At 32.5% G+C, this 12,506-nt stretch overlaps 1 protein-coding gene across 2 annotated transcripts in view; it reads right to left on the reverse strand.

The window, feature by feature from the left end:
• didum (dilute class unconventional myosin) overlaps positions 1-12,506 on the reverse strand; it is a 164,553-nt gene that overhangs the window by 77,625 nt on the left and 74,422 nt on the right. For both annotated transcript variants that reach the window (XM_075362968.1, XM_075362969.1), the window contains 4 exons: positions 8,474-8,614; positions 7,583-7,667; positions 4,908-5,005; positions 4,108-4,278 (listed from right to left, as the gene is read on the reverse strand). In XM_075362968.1, coding sequence (XP_075219083.1) covers positions 4,108-4,278; positions 4,908-5,005; positions 7,583-7,667; positions 8,474-8,614 — 495 coding nt within the window. The remainder of the gene's footprint in view (positions 1-4,107; positions 4,279-4,907; positions 5,006-7,582; positions 7,668-8,473; positions 8,615-12,506) is intronic.

The raw sequence follows: 12,506 nt of genomic DNA on the forward strand, positions 1-12,506 counted from the left end.
GTCGTACTTGAATGCCCTACATCGTATCCCTCTGAACTAGCTAACTGAGCTCGCAGAAGTGCGAACCCCACGCCTAAAAATCCCACCACCAAATCGTGACATGGAACAGAGAAGCGCAATAAGATTTTGTGTATGACTTCAAAAATCTTTTGTTGAAACTTATTCTATGACAGAGCAAGCATTCGGTGATGAAGCTGCATCTCGTACTACAATATACACATGGTGAAAGCAGTTTAAACACGGGAGAGAGTTGTTGGATGATGACAAATGAAGAGGGAAGCCGTCAACAACTGTTCATGATGAAAACATCGTGAAAGTACGCACGTTCCTGCTCAAACAAACTCATCTTATCCTTTGGGCCATAGAAGAGCTAAATATCGGTAAAGATGCAGTATGTACAATCCTAACAGAAAAAATGAACCACCAAAAGGTGTGCTCTTGTTTCGTTCCACACTTCTTGACCGAAGAACAAAAACAGGTATGTCTTTCTTGCTCTCAAGAATTCGTTGAAACTGTCAACAGTAACCCAAATTTTTTGCAAACAACTGTAACTGGGGATGAAAGCTGATGCTTCATATATGATCCACAAACGAAGCATCAATCCGCTGCTTGGTTGAGTCCTGGAGCACAAAGACCAGCGAAAGTCAAACAGCAAAAATCAAGAGTGAAAGCAATGTTGATTGCATTATTCGACTCAAAGGGCCTGATTTATCATGAATTTGTCCCAAATGGTCCAACTGTGAATTCTAAATTCTATTTGGAAATAATGAAATGCTTGATGCGTCGCAATTTTTGAATCCGGCTTTAGTACCAGGATTCGAGCAGTTGGACTCTCTTGCACGACAATGACTCAGTAAACATGGCAACAGTTTTAACATGTTATGCCACAAATCAAATCACCGTCTTATCCCACCTGCCCTATTCATCCAACTTAGCTCTAGCAGATTATTTTTTGTTCCTGAAACTGAAGTTGAAAGGTCACTTTTTCAATGACATTCTGGCCATCCAAAGGGCTTGCACTGAGCAGCTGAAGGCAATCCCATAAAGTGATTTCTCCAGAGTGTTTATGGACTCTACCGGCACTGCAACGTGTGTAACTAGAGAAGGGTTTTATATAGAGGGCTGATATGAGTAAATTCGCTTATCTTTAAATCTATACTTTTATTTAATTTAGTTCGGGAACTTTTCAGATATACTGTGTACAAGGAAGTAAATTCTGATCTTACTGAACCATTCTTTATTTAATAAAAATTTTTGGAGGCATTTCAGTCAACAATTATTTTATAAATAACACCAAACCTTTTACATTACATCTATTATGAAATTTAAAAAAAACTGCATTAATTTATCAAATCCTTTCATGTAATTGAATCAGATTAACTCAAGCCACTCAATACACTTAAAATAAAGTTTAGCCAATAATATATAAATAAGGTTTGTTTATTACATTTAGGTATGATTTTGACAGATATCAATGACAACATTTTTTAATTAATTAAAATTACTAAAGAAATGAATTGTGCTTAATTTACTCATGGATATGCATTCCCATGTAAAAAATAAATTTTTATAGAGTAAAATTTGATGAAGTATAAGTTAGTAATCATTTGAAACATTAGATTTGTTGAATTTTATTTATGCAACTACTGTTTCACTGAATTAAGTGACTGAATATATTTATAAAAAAATTCATTTTTTTTTCTGTTTTTAGTGATCAATATTAACTATGTGGTTTATAGGGTATGTAGGCTGTTAAGGTAAATAATACCATACAGATACATAAAACACAATAAAAATTTAACTTAAAATAATTTAATTTACAAAATTTAATCAGTAGTATAAATGAACACTGATAAGCTGTATTTTTTTCAGTAACAACTGTATTTAACAATTTGTCAATAACAGTTTACATATATACCATAAAACACCACTGAATTTAAGATACACCCTAAATTTGGTAGAAAATTTCTGGAAAAAATAAAAATATCAAATCGAAATATTACGATACTGCATAATTTATTTATAGTAAATTACGGTAAGTCATATAAGTATTTTGTATTTATCAGTATTCAGTTCATCCTATTTTGAAAAATGAAAATAAAAAGTTAAATAGCTACTTAAGTTAATGTAACTACTTACAACAAATTACTGAATAATCCAAATATGCAGTATAGCACCTAAATCGAAGGACTTAACACTATATTTTGTATTATACTACCTCAAATGTAATGTAGTTAGCTACATACGTATTTAGTTTTATAAGTATGGTATTTTATCACTAATCACAGTAATTTTTTAATAACACAGTGTGTCCTGTTAGCTTTCTATGTTGCTTCCGAGTTGTTATTGTCAGTTTCATCTGAATCGGATTCATTTCAGTCACTGCGGTACCAAAGTACATCATCTTCAGAACCAGCATTTGACAAGCACTTCAAGAATTGACTTTTTAACTATTTCTGATGGCAAATCATTCCAAGCTTTCAAAATCCATTCTACAATCGTAGCTACTGATGCTCATTTAATTTTGCTGCTTGGTGTGAGGGGATGATCATTTTCAGTCAACCACCGATTGTATTGAGCACGAATACAATCTTTAAAACATTTATTAACATCCAGTGGTTGTAACTGACTGGTCATACCGCCAGGAATTACAATTAAATCACATTTTCCATTTGTCAGTTTTGTTTTAATGTTGACAGACAAACGACCACAAAAAGCATCCAAACACTAACATTCTGTTTCATTTCAGAAGTCCACCTGGTCTATGTTCCCATACAGATTCTAACCAATCTTGGATTAGATCACATGTCATCCAAGCATTCTGTTGAGCTTGAACAATTACAGCATCACAGAACCTTTCTTTTGGCACAGTTTTCCTGTTCAGAATTATATTAAGTGATGATTTATTTCTGTCAGCAGTAGCACTCAAGATAACAGTTAGTTATTCATACTTTCTCATATTCAGTTGTTTTTTCAATTACTTGTTTCTGTTCCTTCTCACTTACGGTGTAATTTGGTGGCATATCAAAGAATACAGCAACTTCATCAGCATTACCAAATTGACTAATACAGTATTGTTTCTTTAATCGTAGATTGATTATGTAATGTTGATATTGCACTAATTTATGCTTGTAATCTGATGGAAACTTTTGGCAAATGGATGTTCTGCGACACAATGACAGACATTGTCTTTTCATGATTTCTCATACCATCCATAGCTAGCTTTAAATTGAAAACCATTATTCCAGGCAATTTCCCTGGCCTTTAACATTACTCCACCTTTTGTCACTGGAAGACCTTTTGTGCAGAGTTCCTTGAAACAGGCCAAAACGGCAGCATTGATTTCCAGATATTTTGTTTTGGTCCCGAAAAAGATTTCTTCATTCATTTACACACAAATAATTTATGTTTCATACTGTGCCACTGATGTTTGCTTTGTTTACTGAGAACTGTTCATCGGCGGCACAATTTCCAATCTATTCAGTGCATAAAATAACCTTGTGTTTAAAGCCTGCGTTATATGTGAAATGCTCTTCCATGATGATGAATTGATTAAAAACATAAAAGTAATGAAAAAAAAAACACCAATTTACAGCTACAGTAGTACACCGTATCCCTATTCAACATCGAATGGAGGTTACACAGGAAACGTGAAGTCATCACGCATACAGCACATGAACAAATTGCAGAATGACACTCATCACTAAATTATGATGTCAACAGCAATAAAGCTGTTGAGATGTAAAGCTCTTTGAGTAAATCATCTTTCGAGAAATTTGTGTACATTCTATACATAATGACAACTTTAACGTTTCCTGTCTGGTCTCCATTCGATGTTGAACAGGCATATGGATTCAAAAACTTCAGCTTTACACCTATCAATTATGCATTTATATCAAATGGCATTAGACCTCCAATTGAAGATGCACCTGACATTTTGACCCTTTAATCTGTAAAAAAAAAAGTGGATCTTAAATTCAAAGCAATATGGTATATTAAGACAGGGAAAATTTTCACTGACATATCACCCAGGATATAATACTTTCATAATTTAAGGAGAGATTGTATTCTAAAAAATATTTAAAAAAAAGGTGAATTATTTTTTACCGATTTCTTATGTTTTGAAGTAGCACCCATAGTAGCGCTCATGGTCTTTGTTGTCGTCAATGGTACTCTTACACGAGGCATTGTAGAAGTTGCTAATAATTTTTTTTCAGGCTCCACAATGGAAAATAAGCGTTGAATCAGCATATTTCCACCACTGCGAACAACTGTAACCTAGAGTAGAGAATAATGAGGATAAAAAAATTAAAATTCAAGATTTACAATACCGCTGAAAGCAATATTATTTATCACAACAAAATTTATAACATATCACCAAAATCCTGATGATACAGCTGTCTTTTGCTGATTTCCTGATCAAAACAGTAACTGCTAAAGCAATTACCTTGATAATAAATCCAATTAACTTCATTTATAAGGTTTTTAAATATAGAAGGCAATACATATCTATCAGATAAAAATAACATTACTATTAAAAAAAGAATGACTTAGTTTATTAATATTTAATCAGAGTTCACTTATTAAAGCTAACTTAATTTTAACAGAACTCAAAAAAACCCAGACAGGTTTGCCTGACAGTATAAATTTCTCCAAATTTTTCTAGCTTAAGCTGAGAAAACCTGTAATATTGGGATAAATAAATGATAAAAGATATGGTAAGAAAGTCTTTTTGTATTTTACAAAAATTTTAAGAAATGTATACATGCAAGATAAATAACAGAATAAAATCAACTATTTTGAATAACTTCATGTTGAATAATAATCATTACAATGAATAATTGAAAAAAATTACTGTAAAAAGTACAGCAAGTAAGGTAAGTTTATACTTTAGAAAATAAATTTACCTGTTCTTCAATAACAGTGTCACGATTCTTTTCTAGGAAACCTGCTGTCTCATACTCAACCTTGTCTGCAAAGTGTTTAATAACAAATGAATTTGTTCCTAAAAAGAAAATAAATAAAAATAAAAAATCAAAAGAAAAAATAACATAATAATAATAAAGAAATAAGGAGTGTGTAGACAGACTGCTTTGTAATTTAAACTAAGTTAGTCCGTACAATAACATTATTAGTAAGGAAAGTTCTCATAATGTATGATGATAGTTGGTAATAATAAAGATTAAAAAATAAGGACAATTTCAATAATAAGTTTAAGTTGAAATGAAATCTTATTCGAATAACTTTTAATACCAAAATGAAGCTTATGTATTACTTATTTTTCTGTATAATGTCGAAGTTGGTATGAACAAACTCTATTCTCAAAATAACTTCACATAAATAATTACGTTAGCCAATTTATGGGCTCATTTTTCACTTTTTCATCGGATGAAAATTATAATTATTCTTGAAACATGTACTTTCAGGTGGATATTCCAAACAGCTAGCAAATGAAAAAGGCGAAAGGAACAAGGGAATGCTGAAGAATTTCCAATCAACCTTTCAACTCCTGATGAGTCTTTTCAATACATAAGAAACAGCAATGCAAGAAAAAAATTTGATGCTTTCAGACAGCATCTTTCAACAAATTCCGAAGAATGGCTTCCCGCAAAAACATCCAAGTTTTAATGTAATGACGAGCATTAATTTTTTACTTTTCCAAATTAAATTAATCAACTATCTCTTCTTGCCCAGAACACTGCTACCAAGTGCCTTGTGTTTTATTTGTAACTAGATATTCTAAATATTTCCATATCATGGAACCTGTTTGCTTCCAAGATATTGTGATACAGCCAATTCACAGATTTCTGTTACAGTGTCTTTTCTACAACATTTAAAAAGGGGAAATAGTGGCTTGCATTTACACACTGGCCATTTTTTCAATCAAGAGTGTTCTGAGATCGAGCGATATAACCTTTATACAAATACTAATAATGATAAAATGAGTGACTGCTGTTGCTTAGATTAGAAGGGTAAATTCTAAATCTAGATGGGATTCTTTATGGAACTTGAATTTATGTAAAATTGCTGCTGTATGTTATTTTTTAAATGTTTTACTTCTTCTAAACTGCCCTTGTATAAAATATATTATACATATATATATATATATATATATATATATATATATATATATTATACTTGTTATCAATAATGGCCAACTTAGCATGACTTGTGAACTTTCCTCCTCACATCTGATTGTTTAATAATGATGACAATAACTTTAGGGTAAAGAATATCTTTCTGTGACCTGCGTAAAGCATGTGTCTGATATGATAAGTGGAAAATAAAATTCAGAAATTTGTCAAGAGTGAAGAATGATGTCCACGATCATATAGTCACTCATTCATGATCAGTGTTAAATTACCCAAGATATTCAACACTGAACACATATACAGTATGTCTGAAAAGTTCCTGAACTAAATTTCTGTAGTCTATACAAGTAGCACCATCTCTTGGACAACCAAGGAACAATGTAGTACGATGTCTGACAAGTTTGTGTACAAACTTTTATCACATTTTGTCACTCCAGTCTCGAGTTACATTTGGCTGTGTATGTTGTGTTCATGTGACCTTGTGCAACCTCGCGACATGGAACAGAGAAGCGCAATAGAATTCTGTGTTTGAATTCAAAAATCTTTCATTAAAACTTATTCTATGATAAAATATGCATTCGGTGATACAACCACATTTTGTACAACAACATAACAGGGTGAAAGCGGTTTAAAGATGGTAGAGAGTCGTTTGATGACTACGAACGAAGTGGGAGGCCGTCAACAGCTGTTCACGACGAAAACATTGTGAAAGTGCACTTACAACTGGGCTAACTGTCCTAACTGGTCAAACCATGAATTCTAAATTCTATTTGGAAGTAGTGAAACGCCTGATGCGTCATAATCGTTGAATCTGGCCCGAGTACCAGGATCCAAGTAGTTGAAATCTCTTGCACAACAATGCCTCGATACACATAGCAACAGTTTTAAGACATTATTACGCTGCAAATCAAATCACCGTCTTATTCCACCCACCCTATTCACTGGACTTGGCTCCAGTCGATTTTTTTTTGTTCCCAAAACTGAAGTTGAAAATGAAAGGTTGCTTTTTCAATGACTTCCGGCCATCCAAAGGGCTTGCACCGAGCAGTTGAAAGAAATCCCATAAAGTGATTTCTCCAGAGCGTTTAACAGGCTCTACCAGTGCTATAACGAGTGTATAACTAGAGAAGGGTTCTATGTAGAGGGCTGATGTGAGTAAATTCGTTTATTTTTAAATCTGTATTTTTACTTAATTTAGTTCGGGAACGTTTCAGACATACTGTGTAAGAGTTATCATCAGCCCATCAGGCAAATTTTAAGTCCAATTCTAAGTATGAAAAAAATTTCAATCAACAATTCACAGAAATTTATGGCCTGAACTCAGTAAATTTGAATCAAAATTAGTTTTTATGTTAGTATATTACTATGTATAATGTTTTACCTAATCATACTAAATCTATTAATTTTTTAAAATATTTGTTTTATGTAAAATTACTTAAAATGTAATAAGATAATAATAAAACTATAAGCATTTTAAAACAAAAACTTACCAAAACGAGGTTTAGCAAAATGTTGCCATTTAGAACATTTGGAATATAGTTTCTCAGCCCACGTATTGTCTGACCCTTTTGGCATCTACAATAAGAAATAGTATTAGAAAAAAACTGATAAAATACACAAATAAAAACGTACTATAATATTTTTGGATAAAATCTTGATTGCATCAGCTGAATTATTTTAATATAATCTAAGACATCTATATGTGTATTTTTATATGGACAAGAATTTTATATACATATATATAAATTACAATGTATGAAAAAAATGGGATGCTAGAAAAACACAATAATAAAGTGTACCTGAAAATGAAAAGGTTAGAATAAGTACTACAATATAAACAAAAGTAAAAATTAATAGTCCAGGAAAAAAAGGCTGGGAGAAACAAGAGGACAGATAGAATAAAATAATAATAGAATTACAAAGAAAAAAATTAATAAAATCTCATGAATTAATTTTTTGCTATGATGACAGTTTAACAAAATTTCTCAGAAGTAAATCATGGCAACAAGGATCCAGTCTTCTCTATATCATGTTGTTTTCAACTTTTTACTTTCATCTCCTTTCTACGCTTTTTTCTTCTCTTTCAGAGAAAACATCAGGAAAATCTTCCACAATTCCTCCTTTCAGGTAATCTTTCACAAGGAAATAATAATCTCATTCAGGAAATAGGATACAGAAATATAAAAGGCTAAAATATCAGTGGCAGATTACACAATTATTAAACAGATTTTCTGATTTCATCAGTTACATGAAGTCATAATTTGTGTTTGTCTTTAGATTGGTGACTTTAGAATGTAAATAGTATATATAAAATATTGACATAATTTTCATTAAAAAATATTTTTAATCCAATAAACTATGTAACACCCCTAACTACTTACACGACATTCCTCATCCAACAAATCCAAAATCCCAAGTTTTGCTTCAATAAGATCAATGCATGGTTGGTTATCATAGAAGTCTATAAACTTCCATTCTATTTCTTCCTTCATATACTCTTCTTGTTCCAGTTTAAATACATGCTGAAATAAAAAAAAAAAAAAAATTATTATTTAGTATTAAATTCAATATTTATCACTTTCAGCAGATCTCATCTACTGTTTATAAAGATGTTTCAACTTTTTCAAATATCCACAATTTCAATACATAAACTGCACAATTACAACATGCTCCGATAAAATTAGGCAAGCACAAGAGAAGAAATGGATTAAAAAGTAGGTTACTTTAAGTGAGGAAGGATATTTAATTTTTATTTTTAACTATTAATAAATAGCGTGTTGATTTATATTAGTGTTTATCACTAAGGATGAGTGAAGAATATGTTGTAACATTTTATCTAATATATTAAATACGTGAATTATTTTTTACAAGGTCCGATCGGTCGTGAAATAAAAACCCGCATAAAAATCGGATGAACATTTGCTCATATGTGTTGCGCAGTGTCTCTAGTATGGCCTTGAATGATGCCGCGTCACTTCGTTTAGTTCTGAACATGCAGCTAGCACGTAAACACGTCTACAACAATAGAATCTCCTGCCAAGTGTGAAGCGGTAATTCGATTTCTTCAGGCTGAGGGGTGTAATGCAGCTGAAATTCATCGACGAATAAGTAATGTGTACAGTGAAACTTCAATGAGTGACAGTAAAGTGCAACAATGGTGCAGGAAATTTAAAGCAGGACGTGTTCATGATGCAGGCGGTCAGGGAAGGAAGCGAGCGTCAACCGATGATCTCGTTGAGCGAGTGGATGAGGCAATTCGAGAAAATCGTCGGTTCACAATTTCTGTATTGAGTGATTTGTTTCCTGAAATTTCAAGGTCAGCTCTCTACACCATTGTGAGTGAGAGACTTCAGTACCGCAAACTGTGTGCAAGATGGGTTCCCAAGATGCTGTCCGACCATCACAAAACAATGAGAATGGACGCCTCCCTAACGTTTCTCGAGCGCTACCACAATGAAGGAGAAGATTTTTTAACAAAATTGTCACAGGAGATGAGACATGGGTCCATTTCGAAACTGAAGAAACAAAAGAACAATCCAAACAGCGGATGCATTCGCATTCTCTCAGTAAACCAAAGAAGTTCAAGCGAACCTTCAACAGAAAGTGTATGGCTACTGTGTTTTGGGACCAGAATGGAGTTCTCTTAGTGGAATTCATCGAATGTGGCACGACCATCACTGCAGCCTCATACTGTGTGACTCTTCAAGATCTACAAAGAGCTGCAGACCAGTGTAGAAACATGGCTGAAAACACAGGCGGCTCCGTTCTGTGACGAGGGTATTGGAAAGTTGGTACCACGCTACGAAAAATGTCTAAATCGGAGTGGCAACTATGTAGAGAAATAGTGTAACTATGTAAGTACTTGTTACAAATAAACATTTTTTTATTTTCACAGTGGTTTTAATTTTGTGACCTATTGGACCTCGAAAAACAAAATAACCTTTGTATTACACCGTGATTGATTAGTTTGTTATCTTTGTTATTAACATATAAAATTTAAACCTTTTGTGAGTAGCCAGTTAAATATCTCAGTTACATCTACTTGATGGTAGTATACTGTTCTCATACTAAATTTTAGTGTCTTGTAATTTGTTTGTTTTTCAGGCCGTAATAACAATTAAAATTTTTTAACATGCTTTTGAATATGTAATGATAACTAAAAAGATTATTTTTTAAAAGGTACAACAAACCAAACAGAGATATTGAATGGTTAGATTTTTTAATATTTTATGATTGTAATTACTGTAGCACGTGAATTTACTAAAGTTAGTGATTTTTTAAATATCTGAAGACAATTTTAAGAACTTTTTTCTCATTATAGATCTTTTAGGATAAAAGAGGAATGGCCAGTTGCTTTTCAGTTAATTAGGTCTATGTAAATTACTTTATACTCACACCTAAAAAAACAAAAAGAAAAAATCCCAATAATGCAAAGTAAATTTTTAAACGTTGTTAATGTGAAACTGTAGGTATGAATTATAAAAGTTTTCTTATTCTAATTTTTGTAAACTTCTAATGGTTAAAACAGAGGTTCATACAGAAATAAACATACAAAGTTAGAAAACAATTTAAAAGCATTTTATTTTAGAATTACGTATTAATACATTTAGAACATATCTTTATAAAAGTTACTGATGATCAGTGAAACAAAAGTGTGTTTTGTGAGTAAGGAAATGAGTTTTTAAGATGGCTTCATTCTTTCAAAATCACTTTATAAGCAAAAAACAGCTGTCTTACAAGAGGTCTGAAATGAGTGAAGGGTAGGTGAAAACTTCCCAGTTGAAGATATCTAACTGCCATATGCAAACAAGTGTTACTGTATTCTAGGTGATTCCTCCCAATAGCATTCTTTGTGATCTGTTTTTATCATGCTATTTTTTCCCCCTCAGGATCTCACAATAAGGTTCAGCATATTTGGTAACTTGGACAAATTTCAGGCAGTTTCTCTTTTCACAAAAGAAAATAAGTGACTGAAACTTGGATTCTGTGTAATTTGGAACTGACAAATCAATTTTAAACACATACTGAAACCAAAAAATTAAAGCAACTGAGACCTGATAACTCTACACATCATTATGGAACCTGTTAGAAGCTGTATGCTGCTGAAGGTGAAAAGTAATTTCCCTTTTAATTTTTATTAGTACTGTATTTTTATGTATGAATATTATTTTGTACCTTCATCTACAATTATTATTAATTCAATAACTTAAACCAATACGTATGATTTACAGATATAATGTCACAGACTTTAATAAATATTTTATTTTACTATGAAATTTATAAATATTTAACTCAGCATTCTAAGAATAATAGGATTTAAGTGATAATTATTTAAAACAATTTCAAATGGCAGTAAAATTTTTTCTAAACTAAATAATCAGTTTTAAAAAAGGAGAATATTTCTTAGCTTGTTTATATTTAAAATGATTCAATTTTTTAAAATAATTGCAAACACTAAAGAAATAAAACAGACTTTATGTGAAGTCAAAATTTTGCATGATTTCAAATTCAAACAATTTTTTTTTCAAAATCAAAATACCATTTTGAAATTTCATATGTACAACAATTACATATTTAAAAATAACCTTTCTTTTTTTCCCTGTTTAGCCTCTGGTAACTACCGTTTAGATAATACTTCAAAGGATGAATGAGAATGATATGTATGAGTGTAGTAAATGAAGTGTAGTTTTGTACAGTCTCAGTTCGACCATTCCTGAGATGTGTGTTAATTGAAACCCAACCAACAAAGAACACCGGTATCCAAGATCTAGTATTCAAATCAGTGTAAAAATAACTGACTTTACTAGGACTTGAACACTGGAACTCTCGACTTCCAAATCAGCTGATTTGGGAAGACGGGTTCACCACTAGACCAACCCGGTGGGTTATTTAGAAATAACCTATTTGGTGTGTATTGTAGATAAGTTTAAGGCTTTACATGACTGCAGATTAAACACCTCTAATTTGTATAATATAATTAACCATGCACACACACACACACACACACACACACACACACACACACACACACACACACACACACACACACACACACACACAGAGAGAGAGAGAGAGAGAGAGAGAGAGAGAGAGAGAGAGAGAGAGAGAGAGAGAGAGAGAGAGAGAGAGGGATAGGGATAGGGATAGGGAGAGGGAGAGGGAGAGGGAGAGGGAGGGAGGGGGAGGGAGGGAGGGAGAGAGAGAGAGAGAGAGAGAGAGAGAGAGAGAGAGAGAGAGAGAGAGAGAGAGAGAGAGAGAGAGAGAGAGAGAGAGAGAGAGAGAGAGAGAGAGAGAGAGAGAGAGAGAGAGAGAGAGAGAGAGAGAGAGAGAGAGAGAGAGAGAGAGAGAGAGAGAGAGAGAGAGAGAGAGAGAGAGAGAGAGAGAGAGAGAGAGAGAGAGAGAGAGAGGAAGAGA

Source organism: Lycorma delicatula, chromosome 4 (genome assembly GCF_047948215.1).
Source record: "Lycorma delicatula isolate Av1 chromosome 4, ASM4794821v1, whole genome shotgun sequence".
Classification (NCBI taxonomy): Eukaryota; Metazoa; Arthropoda; class Insecta; order Hemiptera; family Fulgoridae; genus Lycorma; species Lycorma delicatula.